Genomic DNA, 25,729 nt, shown 5'->3' with positions numbered 1-25,729 from the left:
GACAGCCTGGATGCCGGTCATCTATTATATAAGAAGTGAGATCTTTAGATTTCTTTTGCTGCCCGGGGTAAAATCTTACTTATCCTGGCAATCGCAATTCCCTGCCGATACATCACACTGCGGCACTCGTACTGACCTTCTCCTGGTCTGAACTGAGCAACCCCACTCCTTTTTGGCGTGAAGACTGGCTTTTATCACGATCAGCCATTAGCTGAACCTGGTCTAACACCCCTCGCGCTCCCTTACCCACGCGCCTGGCCTGACGTTACTCTGCGCTGCGCGCGCGCCTACTTGGGCGACACTCCGCCCCACGTCCTTCTCTTATGCCCGCGATCGGCGTCGGCCACGCGCCTGTCTGTTACTCCGCAGCCTTCAAACAATACGGCCGCATCAGAAGAACAGCGGACACGCGCCCCCCACCCGAGGGCCCTTCACGTGGAAACACGCGCCATCTCCTCCACTCCAAGCCCGACAACATACGGCCGCCCCACTTGTGCACCTAAGGAAGAAACCCTTAAGTAACATTTTTATTTAAGGACTGTGCATGCAAGCAAACAAACAAACACGGAGACGGAGAGGCGTTTCTTCACAGGAAGCTGATTGCATTCCAGTGAAACGTTCGAAAATCGATCCAATATGGACGCTTCCAGGAAAACTTTTAATAAAAATAAAATAATAATAATAATAAATTTTATTTATATACCGTTTTAGTTGTGTTTGCTCCATCGGAATCAATAGCAGTTTATAACAACATATCACGCGGTATCTAAACACTGTATCAACATGTCCAATGATATAAAGCTGTAAGAACTGTGTGTACGATAGTCACAAATAGGCCGAGTGCTAATAAACAGTGCATTACTACAATGTAACACAAGGGGGCGTTCCAAATGAACATTCTGACTGGGAACTCGGAAATACCGACTTCCTCCTGCAAATGGAGTGCCTCATTATTACAGCTTTACACTCTTGGAAAACGTCAAATCTGCAGTATAGGAAAATTAACCATTAGTCGTTTAATAAATGGGTAGTTGGTACCACTTGGTCATAATTTGCTGAAACCCAGCAGGAAAACATTCAAACTCCAGGAAGGGAACACCAGCGATGTGACACCCTGAGAGGCAGACAGTGCCGCCACAACATGTGTAATTATTAACAGTGTTCATTATTTAAATGAAGTTAACAACTTATCTTTAAATGTCATATACATACTTTAATGCATTTTCATCATGAAAGTGATCTCAAGTATAACTCTAAGCATTCTAAATGTGCAGAGAGTTGGAATATCATACATGTAATGTGTTCTGTGTGCTGATCTATTGCTGTTTGCCACTGCTGTCAGCTCAGGAGGAAGCCCCAGAAAAAGAAGACGGCACAAAAGATGGTATGTGAGACTTTTAAAATGTATCGTATCATTACAACGGGGAATATGTGACGCTTTATGGACAGTTAGGTCCATAAATATTTGGACAGAGACAACTTTTTTCTAATTTTGGTTCTGTACATTACCACAATGAATTTTAAATGAAACAACTCAGATTCAGTTGAAGTGCAGACTTTCAGCTTTAATTCAGTGGGTTGAACAAAATGATTGCATAAAAATGTGAGGCAACTAAAGCATTTTTTAACACAATCCCTTCATTTCAGGGGCTCAAAAGTAATTGGACAAATTAAATAACTGGAAATAAAATGTTCATTTCTAATACTTGGTTGAAAACCCTTTGCTGGCAATGACAGCCTGAAGTCTTGAACTCGTGGACATCACCAGATGCTGGGTTTCCTCCTTTTTAATGCTCTGCCAGGTCTTTACTGCAGCAGCTTTCAGTTGCTGTTTGTTTGTGGGCCTTTCTGTCTGAAGTTTAGTCTTCAACAAGTGAAATGCATGCTCAGTTGGGTTAAGATCAGGTGACTGACTTGGCCATTCAAGAATTTTCCACTTCTTTGCTTTAATAAACTCCTGGGTTGCTTTGGCTGTATGTTTTGGGTCATTGTCCATCTGTATCATGAAACGCCCAATCAATTTGACTGCATTTAGCTGGATTTGAGCAGACAGTATGTCTCTGAACACCTCAGAATTCATTCGGCTGCTTCTGTCCTGTGTCACATCATCAATAAACACGAGTGTCCCAGTGCCACTGGCAGCCATGAACTCCCAAGCCATAACACTGCCTCCACCGTGTTTTACAGATGATGTGGTATGCTTTGGATAATGAGCTGTTCCACGTCTCCTCCATACTTTTTCTTGCCATCATTCTGGTAGAGGTTGATCTTGGTTTCATCTGTCCAAAGAATGTTTTTCCAGAACTGTGCTGGCTTTTTTAGATGTTCTTTAGCAAAGTCCAATCTAGCCTTTCTATTCTTGAGGCTTATGAGTGGCTTGCACCTTGCAGTGCACCCTCTGTATTTACTTTCATGCAGTCTTCTCTTGATGGTAGACTTGGATATCGATACGCCGACCCCTGGAGAGTGTTGTTCACTTGGTTGGCTGTTGTGAAGGGGTTTCTCTTCACCATGGAAATGATTCTGCGATCATCCACCACTGTTGTCTTCTGTGGATGTCCAGGTCTTTTTGCGTTGCTGAGTTCACCAGTGCTTGCTTTCTTTCTCAGGATGTACCAAACTGTAGATTTTGCCACTTGTAATATTGTAGCAATTTCTCAGATGGGTTTTTTCTGTTTTCGCAGCTTAAGGATGGCTTCTTTCACCTGCATGGAGAGCTCCTTTGACCGCATGTTGTCTGTCCAAAGCAAAATCTTCCACATGCAAGCACAGCACCTCAAATCAACTCCAGGCCTTTTATCTGTTTAATTGATAATGACGGACCTGAACACACCTGCCCATGAAATAGCCTTTGAGTCAATTGCACCTGAAATGAAGGGATTGTGTTAAAAAATGCTTTAGTTGCCTCACATTTTTATGCAATCATTTTGTTCAACCCACTGAATTAAAGCTGAAAGTCTGCACTTCAACTGCATCTGAGTTGTTTCATTTAAAATTCATTGTGGTAATTTACAGAACCAAAATTATAAAAAAGTTGTCTCTGTCCAAATATTTATGGACCTAACTGTAAAAGCATCACAAATGCATTTGTATGTCGCCATTTTGCTTCACCACATCAAACTACTCATCAAACATCAAAGCAGGAACATCGATCTCGTAGGATCCGCCTAGCGACTTTCTGTCACATGTGGATAGTAAACAGACACTCTGATGTCACATTCCAACTTTAGTCACACTGCACCCCTGACTTTTTGCTGGTACTGCAACTCGCACACGCATCATGTTCATTTCTGAGGACCTGCTCAGAGGACACGTCAAATGAATGCTGGGAACGCATGGCAGCCATAATGTGTGCGCGTTCGCATTCCGAGCGTAAAGTATTAATGAGCCCTAAGAGGACGTCGCGTTGTTGGTTCTGTCAAGTCATGTTGTGTTTCTTAAAGATACTTTTCCTGTTTGTTTCCATCTGAGAAATGCACCAGTCATCCAAAAGAGGTAAATGTTGATGTGAAACCTTTAGAGAATAATGTTCCTTTCTTTCCATCCCCTAAAAACCTCAAAAAGTAATCTTTTTACCGATTGTGAAAGTGCATGTGAAATAAATCTTTGTGTCAATTTCTTGGAACTCTCCTGTTTCGCTCATCACTGCCCATTATATTTTTGTGAGGTGATGTTATATTATCCATAATCTAGAGAGCAAGCTCTGTGCACCAGCTGGTTGCTGAGTGAGGTCTCCATATTACAAACAAGATGGCGCAGTGGAGAGCGACGATGGAGGACTCCAGGACGGAGACGTCTGAGCTAGGAGGAGAGATTCAGGGAGTTGAACTTTTTTAGTTTAAGCAAGCAGAGACAAAAAGGGGACATAGTTGAACTTATGAAAATAATTAGAGCAGTGAATGAGGCCGTTACTTTACATGAGCTCAACAAGTACCTAAGACACACAGTTAGTTATGGGAACATTTATCACAAATGGAAAGTTTTTCTTCATTCAAAGTGCCATAAACACACAGAATATAGTTCATTCTCAAGTAAGGTGGTAAACAGTAGAACTTCAGGGGTCTTCAAAACCTGACTTGATGTTACCTTGGTTAGTCTCGGTAAATGTTGTTGGGCTGGACGATCCAAATTTTTCTAATGTTAAATATGTTTTTTTGGAAATTAATAAGGTAATTCTAACGAGGCAAGCTTATCTTCTAAATACATATGACGACACAAGACGCTAAAAGTGAAATGCTCATTTATTTATTTAGGAGTTAATTTCTATCAGACTGTCCCTTATTTCTGTCATATTATTGTCAATTTGTTTCAGGGTTGAATTCAGGTCTTTAACTGTGGCACTGCTCTGCACATCATCTCCTAGGCCTGGGTGATGGAGGCATGTCCAGCAGGGGGCGTTAGCTCTACAAACAGAGCTGGGACGATGATGGGGAATGTGTTCATTCTGCTGACAGCACCACCTCAAAGTGACAAAATAACTTTTTATCACACTAAATAACCATTTTATACATAGCTTACATTAAAGAATCATTCAGTATAATTAATATGTTCTGGCAGGAAAACTACACTGAGTTTCCGACACAATGAAAAGCAGGTGCTCACTTTCTCTCGGGGGTTCATTTGCTATCTTCTCCCATGTTGAAATTTGGAAGGTGGAAAGTAATGGAAGGCAGCAAATCAAAAGTCGCAGGGTTGAACCAAAAACAGTGGTGGCGGTGCTCCATCAATTGTGGGTCTAGAAGCTAGAATGTGGTACCATTTGTTATAAGTTTACAATATTGGAAACAGCCCAAGAAATGTTAAGGCTGATACAGCACAATATAAAAAGCAATAGATAATAATGTATAATAAAAATGAAAAGCAAGAAACGTAACAAAATTAGAAAAATGTATGGCACATAAAAGAATAAAATGTTGTCATAAGCCTGTACTGAGTGTCAACCATACGGAATCCAGAGAGCACAGTTACATAATGAGTACTGAATGACCTTCATGGCTGCCTACATCACCACATCTGGACCTGCAAGTCTGAGCCTGGGGGTCAACTCTTCTACATTTGGCTTCTACTTCTATTACACCTGCCGCTGTGATTTCTATCCCTGCCCACTCTGCTTCTTCAACATCAAGTCTGCTGTGTCCACAGGCACACTTGTATCAATGTTTCCCCCACATCCACCATTTACTCTATAAGTTGTGATCTCTATCATCTCTCTCTCTCAATGTTGTGCATTTACCTCCTTAACTTCAGGACTTTCTCTAATATTTTCAGTCGTCTGAATCATAGAACCACAACTGGCTGATTGCAGACTGTACTCATTGGTGTTTTGTTCCCTTTTGTTTCTTTTTCATGGATTACCGAAGCCACATTCAGCTGGCAGCTCAACCTTGTTAGAACGTTTTACTTTTGATGCTCAGATCCGCACTCCGAGTCAGACTTGACCAAAGCCTAAATAGCCAAAATACTTTAAAAAAGGCTTGAGGCCTAAAGTTCAACAAAAGCAGAGAACAAAAGCATAAACACCCTTGCCCACAAATAAAGCTTCGACTTAACAGTTCAGTCACATTTTATTAAACAAAATTCAAAGAGTCCAAAATGAAAAGAAAAAAAATCCAAATGAACAAAGAAAAACAAGTGCTAAATATCAAAACAGATTGTTGCCTGAAATCCTCAGAAGTAACCTGTAACACAAAGCCAAGAAGTCCAAAATCAAATCAAAAACACAAACCTGGAAAAAGCACCAGGAACACTCCATCTTCTGTCATTTACTGTATGCGTTTTCTGCTTACATTGGTAGTTTGCTCATCTACGTTGCTTCTTTGTATTTTTTTGACCTCTTCCTATACGTTACTCCAAAGTGTTTGTTTCTTTTTTGTCAGGTGATGAAGTTATTTCCAGGGTGCTCTCCCTTAACATTCTAAAGAACGCTTATCAGACTGTCTTTGCAAATCCTATTCTGTACCCCTTTATTTGTTTCTCTTAACTTTTAAGCTTCCGCCAGAATTTTGAGTTTGTCGTTAGCTACTGTAGATCTTCAGGTGTCATCATGTGATTCTATGATTTCTGCTCTTGTACATTTGTTAAGATTTTGTGATTCCACTTCTTTCAAATAAGCTTTAATAAATGTCACCTCTCTGCATAGATTCTTTACTTTTCTTCACGGCTTGTTTCACCAGGGTGGTGTCTAATTGTGTTGATATTTCCTTACTTTGATTTTCTTCTGTCCTGTTACTTTAGATTTCATGCGTTGTGATGCACAATACCAGATCCTGTTTTCTATGAAATCAAGTCCATTATATGTGGTTAGTGTTGCTTTCTCTCAGTTATAGCTTATTACATTTATTTGTAGTACTTCATGTGGTATGGTTTCATTTTATTGTTGGTCATTTCCTCTTCTATACATAAGTCCTGGGGCTGCTCTTAAACTTCCTGGACCCCTTAAGTCCTCTTATGGTGTCATTCTCTTCAGTTGGTTTATTCCTTTTTGGGTCAGGGTGACTCTCAGTTGATTTTTACATTCCTGATTGCTCCTCTTCTTAAGCCACTGGGGTAGAGCTTCTTATGAAATGTCTGTTAAATTCAATGTTTTTTGTAACTTTCAGTCTGCTGTATCTCCATTCCTTCCGCCATAACTTCTCTCTTAAAAGATGGTACTATATGAAAATCTGTAACTTTTGAGGTTATTTCACTTCTTAATGATAATCACCTTGATTGTAGATTAATTACTGAACTATGTAATGTCCCTTTTCGTCTCATCCTCCCAAGTCTTGTCCCTTTCTATTCTCACATCTACTGGGTCTTGCATTTTGATCATGTATTTGCCACCAAACAGAAAAAGATGATTCTAATTTTTATTGACTTATTTTCTTTTTATTTGATTATTTTTGGACTAGAAAACTACCCATCCAGACTGACATCAAATTAGATTTTACACTATCACAAACACCATAACCTACTTTAGTGTAGAGGCAGAGTGTGGACATCTTTCTATCCTGCAGCTAGCTAATATGATGGACCCTTTTCACATGGTGAAAGCAGACTCATATTATGATAAGATTTGGTAGTGATCTCACACAATGAAGCCTATCCTGTAGAGGTACTAATCTAGACCTGGAATTAGGAGAGTTACTTTGGAGTCCTTCCTCCCTTCTTCGCCCTCTAACCTACTCCTTCTGGGCTTCTCTTAATGGTGAATTCTTTTGTGTCCCCGAAGATGACTGCTGTCGGAGAATTGTTTCCCATATTCAGAACAAGAATATGTCTTCTCACCAGTGTGAATTCTAATGTGGGTCTTAAGAGTGACCCTTTGTGTAAACTGCTTACCACATTCCGAACAGCAGTAACATTTCTCTCCCGTGTGAATTCTTTTGTGTTTACGAAAACTGCTGCTGTCAGAGAATCTTTTCCCACACTCAGAGCAGGAATATGGCTTTTCTCCAGTATGAACTCTTATGTGGGTCCGAAGAGTGGAAATTTGGGAGAACCGTTTACCACAAGTAGAACAGCAATGAGGTTTCTCACCTAAATGAATTTTTAAGTGGGTCCGAAGACTGCTCTTGTAAGGGAACTGCTTACCACATTCATTACAGCCGTATGGCTTTTCTTCACTGTGACTTTGCTTGTGGATCTGAAGACCGCTCATTTGTGTAAATTGCTTTCCACATTCATTACACTTAAATGGTTTCTCCCCAGTATGAATTCTTGTGTGAATCTGAAGGTATCTTAGTTTTGAAAATAGTTTGCCACAGTCTGAACAGCAATATGGCTTTTCTCCCATGTGAGTTCTTGTGTGCTTCTCTAGACTCCTTAATTGTACAAACTGTTTTCCACACTCCTGACAACTATGTAGCTTTTCTCCATTGTGAATTCTAGAGTGTCTTTGAAGACTACTTTTGTCATAGAATTGTTTGCTACATTCCGAACAGCAGTAACATTTCACTCTCGTGTGAATTTTTCTGTGTCTCCGAAAACAGCTGCTGTCAGAGAATCTTTTCCCACACTCAGAGCAGGAATATGGCTTTTCTCCAGTATGAACTCTTATGTGAGTCTGAAGAGTGTAAATTTGGGAGAACCGTTTACCACAAATAGAACAGCAATGAGGTTTCTCACCTAAATGAATTTTTATGTGGTTGCGAAGACTGCTCTTGTAAGGGAACTGCTTACCACATTCATTACAGCCGTATGGCTTTTCTTCACTGTGACTTTGCTTGTGGATCTGAAGACCGCTAATTTGTGTAAATTGCTTGCCACATTCATTACAGCTAAATGGTTTCTCCCCAGTATGAATTCTTGTGTGATTCTGCAGGTGGCTTAGCTGTGAAAATAGTTTGCCACATTCTGAACAGCAATATGGCCTTTCTCCTGTGTGAGTTCTTGTGTGATTCTCTAGACTCCTTAATTGTACAAACTGTTTTCCACACTCCTGACAACTATGTAGCTTTTCTCCATTGTGAATTCTAGAGTGTCTTTGAAGACTACTTTTGTCATAGAATTGTTTGCCACATTCCAAACAGCAGTAACATTTCTCTCTCATGTGAATTCTTTTGTGTTTCCGAAAACAGCTGCTGTCAGAGAATCTTTTCCCACACTCAGAGCAGGAATATGGCTTTTCTCCAGTATGAAGTCGTGTGTGGGTCTGAAGAGTGGAAATTTGGGAGAACCGTTTACCACAAGTAGAACAGCAATGTGGTTTCTCACCTAAATGAATTTTTAAGTGGGTCCGAAGACTGCTCTTGTAAGGGAACTGCTTACCACATTCATTACAGCCGTATGGCTTTTCTTCACTGTGACTTTGCTTGTGGACCTGAAGACCGCTCATTTGTGTAAATTGCTTTCCACATTCATTACACTTAAATGGTTTCTCCCCAGTATGAATTCTTGTGTGAATATGAAGATGTCTTAGTTGTGAAAATAGTTTGCCACATTCCGAACAGCAGAAACGTTTCTCCTTTGGGATTAATTTCTTTCCAGTGTGATTTTTTCTGTGTCTCTGAAAACGGCTCCTGTCTGAGAATTGCTTTTCACAATCTGAAGAAGAATATGGCTTTTTTCCACTGTGAATTCTTATGTGGGTCTCAAGGGTGACGATCTTTGAGAACCGTTTGCCACAGTCCAAACAGCAAAATGGCTTCTCTCCAGTGTGAATTCTTGTGTGACAATGAAGATTTCTTAAACTATAAAATCGCATGCCACATTCAGGACAGCAATGAGGTTTGTCTCCTGTATAAAGTTTAAGATCAAAAAAATAAAAGCTTATTTTCTAGCCTCTATTATTCACTTTAAGTCTTAATATATAAAACCTTGTTAAAATTATGGAAATGATTTTAAAAGCATACGTAATTGGAAAAATTAGGTTAAATATAAAGACGACTCTCAACCCCATTCTCACCACGTGACCACAAGTCTGTAGCCAAAATGTTAAAATACAACATTTAGAATTAGACCATGTGTAAAAAAAAAAAATGACATTGAAAGTTTATTGGTCACATTTTCTCAACTACACTAAAGAAATGCATCATTGTTTTGCTAACAAATTCCTAAAAAGTACGCTTTTCAAATTTTTTATTGGTCTCATCCGTTACGGGAGGTGGGCGTCTGAGGCGGAACTCCGTTAGCAGCGATGTTATTTTATTCTCTTTTTTTAATACTCCGAGGTATTCTGTATTTACTCAACCCGAGGTTGTTCATTTGCAGTACATACAAGCATATGTAAACATTAATGGTAGAAAAAAAGGCTCAGAAAGAAATGGAAAAGACAGCTAAAGCTTCATCCAAGTCTAAACAGACATCAAGTTCAACCTCAAGGTACAGCCTGCCAGAGACTGATCTGGAACAGATAAGTGAAAGCGCAGACATCCCAGGACCTGATGCTGCTGCATCGCCTCCAGCCATGACCTAAGCGGGGAGCAAATGTGCAAGCGAGTCAGGTCAGGATAACTCTCCGATTCGAGAAGGCTCATTGAAACTGAAAATGGCCATACCTTCGGAGTTATCATCTATCCCTTGTGAGCCAGTAACACCAAATCAAACTGGGCTTGCTACTTCACCCGTGGAGCTCGGAGAAGACCGAAATGATCTGTCTGAGCTGAAGGCAATTATCGCGGCAATGGCCACCACTCGAAGACATAAAGGAACTGAAGAATAACATAAAGAAGGATATAAATGATATATAAAAAAAATAAAAGACATACACAAGATAAACGAGAAGATGCTTCAGGATATTAAAGACCAGGTAAAATGTACTCGCTTTATGGCAGCCTTTAAAGGTATGCTATAAAAAAATGAGGAAAAATCACAGAAAAATGCATTTCAGTTTGAGAATAAACTTGGAGCACTTGACGCTCAGTTTGAAGACGTTAAACAAACATTCACGACTTGTAATGAAATAGCCGAACAACTGACATCTAATGCTGATGGAAAAGCAATGGCTGCAAATTCCGAATGCAAAGTGCTTGGGGACAGACTAGCTGCACTGGAAGATGGATGCCAAAGGAATAATATCAGAATCAAAGGTCTCCCTGAAAATCTTGAAAGTCCAAACTCAGTGAAATTCTTAGCTGAACTATTCTCTAAGATAGGGGTCTCCAACACGTCGCTCGCAAGCTACCGGTAGCTCACAACCCCTTTTCAAGAAGCTTGCCAAAGGGCTAATGGATCCTACATAAATTTGAAAACTTGATTAGTCGTTCCAAAAAATCATATCATGATCCTTTTAACACAAAATCACGTTCCACAATCTGAATTGCAATCTATCTTTTCAATGTGGCATACACTTAAGAGAATATCCGGACTCAAACTCATCAAGACCAAAGTAACACTTTATTTTAAATATCAAACAAAGTTGACTTCAATTGTTCTCTCATTCGCTAGCTAAGCAGTGTTAAGGACCACGCCGCAAAGCTGGTGAGTGAGTGAGGAAGGCCCCTCCCCTCGGCCTACTGCATGGATCTTGGATTGCGCAAATAAATTGATACCACAATCGAACTATGATACATAGCGAAATGAGAGAAGTCGCAAAATCAACCAGAATGTTCAAGCAAATTATAGAAAAAAACCTGATCTAAATCCGTTAAGCAGTTCTCTCATTTAAAACAGACAGACATACAGACATTGGATTTTCTATATTATATATTAGTAAACCTTCAAAATAATGTGCAATTAAAGTCTCAACAGCATTCTCAGCATTTTTGGAGCTTAGTAAACAACAGATAACTATAATAATCTTCACCAGGCAGCTCTGAAAATATCTGCTTTATTTGGGTCTCCATACCTCTGTGAGTCTGACATGAATGTCATGAAGTCAAAGTTCAGAACAAGACTGACAGGTGAACATTTAAAGGACTCCATAAGAGTGAACCTATGTGGCTACACTCCACCATACACCTGCCTCTCTTGTTGACTCCATGAAGTGCCAGTCATCTGACTAACTAAAAAACACATCACACATGCAACTGGACCTGTGAATAAAGTGAAACAGTGACATGGAACAAAATGACAAATGAAGAAGTCATATCTGTGTATTTGGAATTGCACGGTTTTGTTTTGACAGCATTCATGTTTTAATCTAATAGCGTGAGATACACTAGAAAATGCATACAGACATACAAAATGCACTTGCAGGTGAGCTCAATATTTTCTGTGATGTTTTAATGCAAAATGTGAGTTGTGGACACCAACATTTTGTAAATGTTCAAGCAAAAGAAGCTTATTCAATTTGTTTGGGTTGAAATAAGCTATGAGAACAAATGTTAGAGAACATGAGTAGCTCTCGGCCATTTTCATTTTGTAAAAGTATCTCTCTCGACTGTTGGAGACCCCTGCTCTAGATAATTGGAGAGGACTTCAAATCAGACACCGAGATAGCAGCAGCTTACCGCATACGTGGATTGAATACCTCAAAACCTAGGACTTTCATTGTGCATTTTGAAAAATTACATATAATGTTACTTCACAGACAGAAATAAGAGATTATATTTGAAAATAACCACACTCGTATTTTCCCGGGTTTCTCACCCTCAACAGCCGTTAAATGTGCCGCATTTTACAGCCTTAAACAGTGCTTACGGAAACAGAGATCAGATACAGCCTCTTGTATCCTGCCAAACTGAAAGTGGACATTCAAGGCAAGTTCTACATTTTTACTTCTATGGAGGAAGCAGAAAAAGAGCTAAGAAAACTGATTCCCAACACTTTTTGAAATACGACCGTTAGTCCCAGGGTCCTGGCATGGTAAAGAAGATCTTACCTCGCTCACAATGACACGGGTACCGTAATTATACATCCAATTTTCTTCTCAGCTACCTCTTGTTTATGTTTTAATTACAATTATATGCATGTATGTACGTGGAATTTTTCTTTCTTTTTCTTTTTTTCTTCATAAGGGGCAGTTTAACATCATACCCTTGGTTTATTGTATTAGGGCTTACTATCAAACGTTATCTGCTTATCCAGGGCTACTGTTTAACATCATTCCCTGGGTTTACTCTCTCAAACTGTTTTAAGATAAAATTTTATGTTTATACTATTTGGACTGTACTGTCAATAAATATCTTTATTTTAATCCTTATAAGCCACTGTTGGGGGGCATGTTTGTTTTGGACGTGCTCTGTTTCTAGGAACTTGTGAAGTGGGGTCCAGCCTCACGTGAGGAGGCAAAATGGGGGAGGAGGTTTGAAGAGAGCACACTATCTCTACTCTCTCCTTTTAATCCTCATAAGTGCCAATGTAACAACAGGCTTCATGGCAATAACTCCTGGGAAAATTGGAAATTAAGGTCAAAGCTGTCTTATTTTCAGTAAAGACTACAAAATGACAACAATAGTTCAGAAGCAATGGGTCCAAGACTGGACAGTTAACTTTGTGAGCTGGAATATTAAAGGTCTCAATTACGAATCAAAGAAAAAGAAAGTATTCTCTCACCTAACAGGTCTAAACGGTAAAATAGTATTTTTACAGGAGAACAACTTATTAAGCAAGGATCAGTTTCAGCTGCACAGAGACTGGATTGGCCCAATATTCCATTCCAGCTTTACAAAGAAAACTAGAGGTGTGGGAAATTAAACATAGAACAGTCTCATTTGTAGTATCAGACATAGTATCTGATCCTGAAGGGAGATATGTGATCGTCATAGCTGTAAAGTGATTTTAATAAATATCTATGCACCCAATGTGGATGATAGGGACTTCATCCAAAATGTATTTGCATCCATTCCCAATGTGAACACTCATAAAACTATAATGGCTGGGGACTTTAATTGTATTTTAAATCCAGACCTAGATAGGTCTCCTGCCACAGGGGCGATGACGTCTAACACTGCAAAAACAATGACACAGTTTGTTACCGATCACAACTCATCAGATCCATGGAGATTCATAAACCTAAACTCAAGAGCATATTCCTTCTGCTCACCTTTGCATAACTGCTACACAAGAATTGATTATTTCTTTACAGATAATTTCTTGCCTATGGTTAAATCTTGTAAGTACAACGCTATTGTTATCTACGACCATGCCCCGTTGATCATGGAGCTCACATCACTATTCCCCACATACTAATCTCGCAGATGGAGCCTTAACCCACTTTTACTAGCAGACAAGAACTGTACAGAGTTTATATTCAAACAAATCAATTTTTTTTTAGAGACAAATACATCCTCAGAGGTCTCTGCAGGAATACTCTAGAAAACTCAGAAGGCTTTCTTAAGAGGACAGATTGTTTTGTATCTTTACGACAAAAATAAATCAGAAACCTAGAAGGTATCAGAGCTAATCAGTGAAATTTGCAGAATAGATCAATGGATGCCAGGTATCCAAATGAGGCACTTTATAGGAAAAGACAGGCTCTATATTCAGAACTCAACCTCTTAACAACTAAAGAAACAGAACAACTTATTATTAAATAACAACATCATTAATATTAACATGGAGAGAAAGCTAATAAGATCTTAGCTCAACAAGTCCACAAGCAAGAAGTTCACAATGCAATCCCAGCAATCACCAACACTGAGACAAAATCATTTACCATAAAATTATAATGCACACATTTAGAGACTACTATAAGTCATTATATTCTACTGAGAGTAAAGAATACAAGACACAACCCGATGCATTATAGATACCACACATAGATACTCTTAGGGCAGAGGAATTGGATAAACCTCTGGCACTATCAGAATTAATAGATGCTATAAACTCACTTCAGAATGGGAAAGCAGCAGGCACTGATGAATACTAGGCTGAATTTTATAAAACAAAATCTCAATTAAGCTAGCTCCCCTTTTACTAGCAACATTTACAGATGCTAGAGACAATAAAATTCTACCTCAAACTTTTCACCAAGCATTAATTGCCATCTTTCCTAAGCAAAATCAGGACTTATTACAATGTGCTTCATACAGACCAATCTCACTTATGAATAATGATGTTAAAATACTCTCCAAAGTCCTAGCTAGAAGGATTGAGAAAGTGTTTTCTTTGGTAATATCACAAGACCAAACTGGATTTATTAAAGGCAGACACTTAGCTTCCAATCTTAAATGCCTGTTTAATGTAATATATTCACCCACAAAGTCTAACACCCTGGATATATTATTATTGTTGGATACAGAAAACACATTTGATATGATTGAATGGAACTAACTTTTCACTGCATTGGAAAAATTTGAGTTTGACCCGAACATTTGTGCATGGATCAAACTACTGTATACCAATCTAGAAGCTTCAGTTTGTACTAACAACATTAATTCAGACTGCTTGACACTAGAACGTGGTACCAGACAAGGACTTGTCACCACTGCTTTTTACAATCACCATGGAGCCACTGACAGTTCACTGTCGTAATGCTTCTGAGATAAAGGGGATTATCAGAGAAGGACTGGAAGAGAAAGTTACTCTAAACGCAGATGATATGGTACTTTACATACAGTATCAGACCCACAGAATACTGTGCCTGCAGTCCTGACAGCACTAACAGAATTTCAAAAGATTTCTGGATTCAAAATAATTCTGAATAAGTGTGTGCTCTTTCCAATGAACTCTCAAGCACACAATATTAGATTGGACACCTTCCCTTTTATCATCGCAGATCAGTTTAAATACCTAGGGGTAAACATCACAAGTAAACATAAAGCTCTTTATCAATAAAAATCTTTGCTGTCTGCATGGAAAAGCTTAAGCAAAACTTGCATAAACAGTCTAACCTCCATCTCACTTTAGCTGGAAGAATTAACATTGTCGAGATGAATATTCTTCCTAAGCTTCTTTTTCTATTTCAAAACATTCCAATACACATCAATAAATCATTTTTTAAGATATTAGATTCAACCGTAACCTAATTTATTTGGAATTTAAAACATCCATGTATCCAAAGGGCAAACATACAAAGACCTAAGGCAGAAGGTGGCATGGCTCTACCTACATACAAGCTATAAAAACCTGGACATGGACACAAATAGACGAACATAAACTGGCTTGGTCTGCAATAGAAATAAAATACTGCAGTACTTCTTTATATGCCTTGCTTTGTACCCCAGTAAATACAAGTCATCACCTATATACTAACAACCCAATTGTGCTTCACTTACTCAGAATATGGAACCAATGTAGGAAGCATTTTAAGATAGAGAAGCTTTTATCTGTGGCACCTTACTTTCAACGGTACGCAAAGTAATAATTCAGACTTTAGCATTTAGCAGCATCTCCACAACTAGCAGAAATCAAAATGTTTACAGCTCTAACAATAAAAGAGTTTTTAAACCTCTTGCTAAGGGTGAGCTTGGAAGAAATCTGTATAGAGAAAGAAGCACCAGTGCTCACACACCTGTACAGAGCTTTTACCTTTTCAAAGGGGTTTTTGGTTTAACCTGCCTTGGGATTTTAACTTTGCTTTTACTGAACAGTTTATGGATGTTTTAACCTCTTGGATTCATTTAAGATGATTTTAACCAGCACTATTTATTTGCACACTTGCTCTGTTGGTTTGCTAATAAAAGCATTCTAGCACTGTTTTGCCTGCCCCTTATTTGGTGTGTGTTAGTTCTCATCTACTCACATCATCCTGGTCATGATTATCAACAGATCGGGTCCAAATGGCTCCTGGAGGGAACCGGTAGCATGCAGTCGACCAACGCCATCACAGCCCATGTAGATGCAGATTTTGAAGAAACCAGGTTTCTACCTTAATCCGGTTATTCACATGCATGTAAACGCGCTCAGTGTTAACAGACTAAGTCACAGTTCTAAACAACTCGTGGCCTGGCACTTTTCGTTCTCCATTACCATAAATACATGCAGGACACTAATAAAAATATGCTGAATCTTAACTGTTAAATTCCATGCACCCCAAACCTCTAGTGTGATTTTAATAAATACCAACAGCTCTTACATTGCTCCAAAACAGCTTTTATTATGCCTGTGATTTTAGCAATTTGCTGCTGAAAAAAAAAGCGTCTCCATATAAAAAAACATACAGTGCATCCAGAAAGTATTCACAGCGCATCACTTTTTCCACATTTTGTTATGTTACAGCCTTATTCCAAAATGGATTAAATTCATTTTTTTCATCCAAATTTTACACACAACACCCCATAATGACAACATGAAAAAAGTTTGCTTGAGGTTTTTGCAAATTTATTAAAAATAAAAAAAACTGAGAAAGCACATGTACGTAAGTATTCACAGCCTTTGCCATGAAGCTCAAAATTGAACTCAGGTGCATCCTGTTTCCCCTGATCATCCTTGAGATGTTTAATTGGAGTCCACCTGTGGTAAATTCAGTTGATTGGACATGATTTGGAAAGGCACACACCTGTCTATAGAAGGTCCCACAGTTGACAGCTCATGTCAGAGCACAAACCAAGCATGAAGTCAAAGGAATTGTCTGTAGACCTCCGAGACAGGATTGTCTCGAGGCACAAATCTGGGGAAGGTTACAGAAAAATTTCTGCTGCTTTGAAGGTCCCAATGAGCAGAGTCGCCTCCATCATCCATAAGTGGAAGAAGTTCAAAACCACCTGGACTCTTCCTAGAGCTGGCCGGCCATCTAAACTGAGCGATCGGGGGAGAAGGGCCTTAGTCAGGGAGGTGACCAAGAACCCGATTGTCACTCTGTCAGAGCTCCAGAGGTCCTCTGTGGAGAGAGAAGAACCTTCCAGAAGGACAACCATCTCTGCAGCAATCCACCAATCAGGCCTGTATGGTAGAGTGGCCAAACGGAAGCCATTCTTTAGTAAACGGCACATGGCAGCCCGCCTGGAGTTTGCCAAAAGGCACCTGAAGGACTCTCAGATCATGAGAAACAAAATTCTCTGGTCTGATGAGACAAAGATTGAACTCTTTTGGTGTGAATGCCAGGTGTCACATTTGGAGGAAACCAGGCACCGCTCATCACCAGGCCAATACCATCCCTACAGTGAAGCATGGTGGTGGCAGGTACCATCCCTACAGTGAAGCATGGTGGTGGCAGCATCATGCTGTGGGGATGTTTTTCAGCGGCAGGAACTGGGAGACTAGTCAGGATAAAAAGAAAGATGACTGCAGCAATGTACAGAGACATCCTGGATGAAAACCTGCTCCAGAGCGCTCTTGACCTCAGACTGGGGCGACGGTTCATCTTTCAGCAGGACAACAACCCTAAGCACACAGCCAAGATATCAATGGAGTGGCTTCAGGACAGCTCTGTGAATGTCCTTGAGTGGCAAATCACATGTACATAAGTATTGAAAGCCTTTGCTTAATACTTTGTCGATGCACCTTTGGCAGAAATTACAGCCTCAAGTCTTTTTGAATATGATGCCACAAGCTTGGCACACCTATCCTTGGCCAGTATCGCCCATTCCTCTTTGCAGCACCTCTCAAGCTCCATCAGGTTGGATGGGAAGCGTCGGTGCACAGCCATTTTAAGATCTCTCCAGAGATGTTCAATCGGATTCAAGTCTGGGCTCTGGCTGGGCCACTCAAGGACATTCACAGAGCTACAATGGTCTACAGACAATTCCTTTAACTTCATGCTTGGTTTGTGCTCTGACATGAACTGTTAACTGTGGGACCTTCTATAGACAGGTGTGTGCCTTTCCAAATCATGTCCAATCAACTGAATTTACCACAGGTGGACTCCAATTAAACATCTCAAGGATGATCAGGGGAAACAGGATGCACCTGAGTTCAATTTTGAGCTTCATGGCAAAGGCTGTGAATACTTACGTACATGTGCTTTCTCAGTTTTTTTTATTTTTAATAAATTTGCAAAAACCTCAAGCAAACTTTTTTCATGTTGTCATTATGGGGTGTTGTGTGTAAAATTTGGATGAAAAAAATGAATTTAATCCATTTTGGAAAAAGGCTGTAACATAACAAAATGTAGAAAAAGTGATGCGCTGTGAATACTTTCCGGATGCACTGTATATACATACTGTGGCGACTGGATGAAGTCCATCAGAGGGCACCTGGAGCACATCTGGGTGGGGATAAAAGAGGCCGCCTCCCTCCAGTCATCAGCCAGAGTTGGGAGGAAGAGGACAGAGCTCAGAGGAGAGGAGTGGAGGTGGTGAAGGAAGGTGCATTGGAAGGCCAGGACTTAAGGGTTATAGGTGAAGGGGTACTGTGTGCTGAGCAGGACTATTTTGGGGATTGTACATAGTGTAAATAAACGTGCGTGATAGAACCATTGGTGTCCGCCTGTCTGTGTCAGGGGCTGGTTTTCCACAATACATACTAGGGGGCTTCTCCCCCTGTTCGCCAACCGCTACAATCTATTGTGAAGAGGGGGGCTGAACGCACTCCAAGGAGATGCGGTCACTCCTCCAAAACCCACTCTTTAAAAATGGTACAATGAGAATCAAATAACTTGTTTTTTTAACCTCCTCCTTGCTCGATCAGCTGCTACCTTGCTGCTGCTCCAGTGCAGCATGATCTACATTTCGTGCGGCTTTACAAACGTTTTCGAGTCACTACCTTGTCTCTCTTGTCTCTCTCCAACCTACTTGGAAAGGTTTCTCTCTTTGAACTGCCTTTCCTGAGGTTTATTCCATTTTTTCCATACTGGGGATTTTTTCCTTGTCTTCTTAGAGAGTCAAGGCTGGGGGGTTGTCAAGAGGCAGGGTCTGTTAAAGCCCATTGCGGCACTCCTTGTGTGATTTTGGGCTCTACAAAAATAAGTTGTATTGTATTCTTGTACCCCACACATCCTCAAACACTATTCAATGTCTTTTCGCTGTTCTGTTATTTCACAGAGTAATACTTTTCATTTGTTTACACTAATGCAATCTTTACTCTATGGGTATGCTCCATTGTGAAAAGGGGGGCTGAACACACCCCAAATAGACGCGTCACTCCTCCGAAACCCCACTTTAATGATGATACAATGGGAATCAAATAACTGTTGTTTTTTTTTAACCTCCTTTTTGCTCGATCAGCTGCTGGCTTGCTGCTGCTCCTGTGCAGCATAATCTGCAATTCGTGTGGCGCTTCAAACATTTTAAAGTCAGTGCCTTGTCTCTCTTCTCCCCCAGACATCCTCAAACTCTATTCTATATATTTTCGCTGCTCTGTTATTTCCATCCATCCATCCATTACTCAACCTGCTATATCCTAACACAGGGTCACGGGGGTCTGCTGGAGCCAATCCCAGCCAACATAGGGTGCAAGGCAGGGAACAAACCCCCGCCAGGACGCCAGCCCACTGCACACACACACACACCATGCACACACTAGGGACAACCTAGGATCGCCAATTCACCTAACCTGCATGTCTTTGGACTGTGGGAGGAAACCATAGCACCCGGAGGAAACTCATGCAGACATGGGGAGAACATGCAAACTCCAAGTAGGGAGGACCCAAGAAGCGAACCCGGGTCTCCTTACTGCGAGGCAGCAGCGCTACCCACTGCGCCACCATGCTGCCCGTTCTGTTTTTTCACCAAGTAATATTTTCCGTTTGGTTGCATTAATGTTATCTTTACTCTCATTTTTTTGAGACTTTCGAATTTTCCTGCTTTCTTTATCTTCAACCTGCTCTGCACGTGCATCATGGGACTTGTATGACTGACTTGTCTGTCTCATGGAACATCTCCTTGCAAGTTTATTTTACTTTTATATTTATATATATATATATATATATATATATATATATATATATATATATATATATATAAAATCTTCATTTGGATCTTTATCTTTGTTTGTCCGTGAATGAATTAGAAGAAGCACTAGATGGCAGTAGAGAGACAGCTAAAACATAGGCATTGCATTAAGAATCTCCTCCACGCTTATACTACTGAAGACTGTAGTACTCCAGTCACACCTCAAAACACCGACATTCAAACTAAACAAATTGTTGTGCTTTAAATTAACTAAAGAGATCTTCATTTAGATCTTGATCTTTGTTTGTCCGTGACTTCCACGCATGCGTAGACCACCTTCCAGTTTAGTATGTTGTTGTTACTCACGGATGTCAACAATGTGCCAGAATAACGAAAGGGGTGGTGGACAGTGTTACGCTGGTTAGCTCCCGAGGCCTGGTTAGAGAATGAGATTGCAGAAGATAAAAGGTACGTGCCTACGTAACATATGAATGAAAGAAAGACAGTGGGTAAAATGAATGACAACGTAACAGCACGTGCCGGATATTTATTATTGTTACGTTGTAGCCGACGAGTGCTGCGCGTCTCACAGTTGTACTGTGGCTTGCTCACATGTCAGTGAAGTGATCCCTATTTATGCTTTAAAGAGCCTGGATACCTATGTGTCCCCCTTTTATAACCATTGCTCCGTGTATATTGCCTTACTCTTTGGATTGCCACAAAGCAACCTGCAAGATTGGAGAAAGGTTGAGAAGAGATCGTGAGAGGAAACGACAGCGTACTGAAAACGAGACGGACTGTGAACGGACAGAAGCAGAAATGCTCCTACACCACCACATAATTACGATTCGCACAGTGATTCCGAGTAGGACGTTCCTATCAAATCAATATCCAAGGGTTTTCTTTTGTAATTGTGTTTCCCTTATAAAAAAAATCATAATGCTGTGCGATAAAGGGCCAGTTCACGACTGGCAGCCACGTTTAAACAGGGAGCCCTTCACAGACAACTTTAACATGCGCATGGCTAGTATATATATATATATATATATATATATATATATATATATATATATGTGTGTGTGTGTGTGTGTGTAAAATCTAATGTCTGTCTGTATGTCTGTCCGCTTTTCACAAGAGAACTACTTAATGGATTTAGATCTGTTTTTTCTATAATTTGCTTGAACATTCCGGTTCATTTTGTGACTTCTCTCATCACGCTAAAAATCATAGTTCGCTTACAGGAGCGATATTTTTGAGCTAATCTGAGACTGAGGCTGTGGGCAGAGAGGAGGGGAAAGAGTGACATCAGGAGTGGGGAGCTGGGCGAGGCCCTCCTGACTGTCCTGTTTCACTTCTATGTGGGCGAAGCCACAGGGGATGGCTAGTTTAATAATAATAATATTAAAACTCATTATAGTTCAAATTTTTACATAAAAAGTAAGGGACTTCCCTTTCAGACCTATACCCTTAATGGTAAAACATGCACATATTTTTAAATTGTACACTTACTTCCTCCAGACTGTTTTGAAGGTGATGGTTGAGTGTCCCGCGTTAAACTAGATGAAAATTCCTCTTTTGCCCTTACGGTGTCAGAATGTAATGATTCAGGACTCTGTTTGATAGATGGACTCACAGATGAATGACCTCTGCTGTGACAAGACATTATCACAGCCACGGCTTCCTCTTGACACTCATGGTGAAGGGTCAACTCTGAATGAAGGTGATCTTCCTCACCAGGCCCCATAATTTCATACTTGGATGTCTCAATAGCCTCTTCTTTAATGCCTGCAGTTGCCACTTCACGATCTTCATCTTTAATGCAGAGGCTGCCCTGTTTAGGCTCACATTTACAGTCCTCCTCCTTAGTATTTACAGTTGCTAGCTCCATGGTATTTATGTCAGTCTCGCACGGCTCCTCTTTCACATTCATCTTAGCATTACAGTAAATGGCAGCTGCCTCTTCCTGGCTGTTGAAAGAAGAAGAGTTAATTCAGTCAAAACTGAACCATTCAAAGCTGACAACATTTGAAGGTCTTTTCACACCCACCCCCTCTCAAATATGTCTGACAGTTTAAAGAAATCACAGCTCAGCATGTAGACAGTAGTTCATCATTCTTCTTATCATACTTATGTGTGGACCGCTGGTGCAACAGACTTGAAGAAGACCATCTCACAGAGTTGGGAGCTCTCAGTATTTAATATGTGCTTTACACAAATTTCATTTAAAAGTGCTGTAACACAAGGAGTTTTCAATATCAGATATGGCAGCTTGCCTGGGACATGAAGGTTTAGAATGAATTCCCCAGAATGAGAAATTGAAAATGGGATTTTAGACAATTATGAAAATTTATTAAAAATAAAAATGAAAAATCGATTTAGACTAGTGTTCTATAGGTACTAAAATGTTGACTTCAGTTTTGGTACCAACTCTTGGAACTCAGTAGTTGCTACTAAAGCAAATAATGGATATCTCCGCACAAACATCCTGTGTGCTTTGCTACACAGTCAAATAATTTGGTCAACCTAAGTCCACATGACAAAGGGGGGTGTCTTACACGAGTCTTACAAGATCGCTACTTAGTCGCAACTCCTTATGTCCCCGACTCCTTTTTCACTACTCAATATTCAACTCCAACCAGCTAATTCTGGCAGTTTGTGCAAACTTTGTCAAGCTGCAGTAGAGCTTTTCCTAACTCAACATGGGTACCTGGGGCAAATGGACTGGCAAACCTGACACACTCATACATCTAATGAATGGAATTTATTGTTGATGCTTAAACGGCAACATACAGTAAAGGGTTAAAAGTGTTGGGCCACTGCAATTGTCACATTTTTTCTAAAAAGACAGATGCCTTTGTTAAATTTCAGTTGAGTTTTGCTGGGCTCGATGTGGGTACCTGGGTCAAAAGGACTAGCAAAGTTGGCACACTCCTATGGGATAAACCGAGATGTTTGAATGGCACTGTAAAGGGTTACAATGCATTGAACCACCTTTTGTAAAATGCCCATCTTCAATTTTCTGGAAGAGGGTAGCAGGTTTTCCTCAAGAATTAATTTTTCCTTCTACCTCAACGAGAGCCCCAGGCCCTGCAGCAGAGAAACACGCGTACAACAGGATGCTGCCACCTCCATGCTTTACTGTAGGTATGGTGTGTTGTGGATGGTGAGCTGCATTGGTGTACCATTTGGTATTGAGGCCAAATAGTTTGATTTTGGTCTCATCTGACCATAAGACCTTTTTCCACTTGGCATCAGAATCTTCAAGGTACATTCCACCAAAGCTCAAACGAGCCTTAATGTGGCCTTTCTTGAGAAGCGGCTTTTACCTTGCGACCCTCCCGAACAAGCCACAATTGTGGAGCGCTTATGAAATTGTTGATGCACACAATGACCACTCTCTGCCATCAAATCCTGTAACTTCTTCAAAGTGGCCATTGGCATCTTGGTAGCCTCTCTTATCAGTTTCCTCCTTGCTCTTCCATCCAGTTTGGAGGGACAGCCGGATGCAGGGAGGGTCCTAGTAGTATGAAAAACTTGACACTTCTTTATTATGGACTTTACTGAGCTCCTTGGGATTGATAAAGCCTTTGAGATTTGTTTGTATCCATCTCCTGCTATATGTCTGTCCACAACTCTATCCCCGAGATCTTTGAAGGTGTCTTGCCACCCATACTCAGTTGCTTGCTGTCAGTTGCACTACCAAGCAAGGGAATGAATGCACCAGGAACAGTTTCACTAATCACACGGATTACAATTGATCACAGATGGAAGGACGCCAGTAACCAGGGTCTGCAATAGAAATGGTGGGCACTGGCAGCTGATTGAGTTTAGGAGAGGGGTGATCCTTTATTCATCTCAGGATTTCTTGTTTTTGATTTTTTTATAATTTTTCTGAACTGTACCTGTGATATTTTTCATTTGGATGTTATAGACTGCATTGAATAAGTAAAGCTAGAAAAAATATTGGTTTGTGTATTTTCATTTAAGGCTGTAAAGCAAAAAAAAAGGGAATATTTCAATATTCTTTTCTATATCCGCTATACGTTTCCTGCCGTTAAACCCTAAATTTTTCTTTTTTTTTTTATTATTTTATTGAATTCATTAAAATCAAATAACATTCCATACAAAAAGAAAAAAAAGGTTTGAAACAAACAAACCCTAAATTTTTCTAAGCATACATTTTTAGCACTTTTTGAGATACATGTCAAAGCATAAAATATTGAAGATAAAATGCAAAGCAACACAGCACATAATTGTTCCATCTAAACCGTGAGGGACCAGCGTCCCAGTCGGAACTGGTTTAGGACCCTTGCCTGGCCGGGATGCCAATATCAAAAGAGGACAGGGGAGAGCTCTATACAGTAATCCCTCCTCGATCGCGGGGGTTGCGTTCCAGAACCCCCCACGATAGATGAAAATCCGCGAAGTAGAAACCATATGTTTGTATGGTTATTTTTATATATTTTAAGCCCTTATAAACTCTCCCACACTGTTAACATTATTAGAGCCCTCTAGACATGAAATAACACCCTTTAGTCAAACGTTTAAACTGTGCTCCAGGACAAGACAAAGATGACAGTTCTTTCTCAGAATGCAAATATATCTTCTCTTCAAAGGAATGCGTATCAGGAGCAGAGAATGTCAGAGAGAGAGAGAGCGCGAGAGAAAAGCAAACAATCAAAAAATCAATACGTGCTTTTGGGCTTTTAAGTAAGTAAAGTAAGATAAAGCAACATTTCTTAGAGGTGCGTCCATATCCTCTAGGCCAGTGCTTCTCAATTATTTTCTGTCATCACCCCCCTAGGAAGAAGAAAACATCTCGTGCCCCCCGCACGACTATAAATAGTATCATTTGTCTATAAAATTGTTATAAGTACACCTCTGCATAACACTGTATCCTTATTAACGTATAAGAGAATAAAAAAAGAAAGAAATATGGACCAATTTACAACAAAGAATAGCTTTATTAAATGTAACAGAAAAGATTTAAAGTGCATTCTAAATTCAAAAAAAATTTAAAAGAAAAATAAAAAAGCATGTTCCCCGAGGTCAAACGCGCCCCCCTTGACGGAGCCACGCGCCCCCCCTGAGAAGCACTGCTCTAGGCAAACAGCTTCTGTGCAAACAGCACCTCTGCTCACAGCCCCTCCGTCAGGTGCAGAGAATGTCAGAGAGAGTGAGAGAGACTGAGAAAAGCAAACAATCAAGAATCACGCGGGAAGCATATCGTATATCATTCAGGAGTTTTATTTAATACGTAATACATGCTCTGATTGGGTAGCTTCTAAGCCATCCGCCAATAGCGTCCCTTGTATGAAATCAACTGGGCAAACAAACTGAGGAAGCATGTACCATAAATTAAAAGGCACATTGTCCGCAGAAATCCGCGAACAAGCGAAAAATCTGTGATATATAATTAGATATGCTTACATTTAAAATCTGCGATGGAGTGAAGCCGCGAAAGTCGAAGCGCGATATAGTGAGGGATCACTGTATTCAGGTTAGTGTGCTCCCCCATACACTAGGTGGCAGCTTCCCTGGGCTCCACTACCTTTCAGACACCCGCAGGGATTGCCAGGACTTGTAGTCCAGTAGCGCAACCCTGCTGGGGTCCATGGGTTCCACTAGGGGGAGTTGCAGGGAGGTACACTCCCTAG

General features: G+C 40.2%; 1 protein-coding gene across 4 annotated transcripts in view; it reads right to left on the bottom strand.

Moving 5' to 3' along the window:
• Window positions 1-5,639: 5,639 nt before the first annotated feature.
• The window catches only part of LOC120533250 (oocyte zinc finger protein XlCOF6-like), a 58,773-nt gene continuing 38,683 nt past the window's right edge, over window positions 5,640-25,729 (bottom strand). For all 4 annotated transcript variants that reach the window (XM_039760040.1, XM_039760037.1, XM_039760039.1 and 1 more), the window contains 2 exons: window positions 21,582-22,039; window positions 5,640-9,216 (listed from right to left, as the gene is read on the bottom strand). In XM_039760040.1, the coding sequence (XP_039615974.1) occupies window positions 7,181-9,216; window positions 21,582-22,002 (2,457 nt within the window). In that variant the 5' untranslated portion in view covers window positions 22,003-22,039 and the 3' untranslated portion in view covers window positions 5,640-7,180. The remainder of the gene's footprint in view (window positions 9,217-21,581; window positions 22,040-25,729) is intronic.

This window comes from Polypterus senegalus, chromosome 8, assembly GCF_016835505.1.
Source record: "Polypterus senegalus isolate Bchr_013 chromosome 8, ASM1683550v1, whole genome shotgun sequence".
NCBI classification, from domain to species: domain Eukaryota; kingdom Metazoa; phylum Chordata; class Cladistia; order Polypteriformes; family Polypteridae; genus Polypterus; species Polypterus senegalus.
The sequence above is the reverse complement of the archived record's forward strand: the minus strand, read 5'-3'. Positions and strand labels throughout refer to the sequence as shown.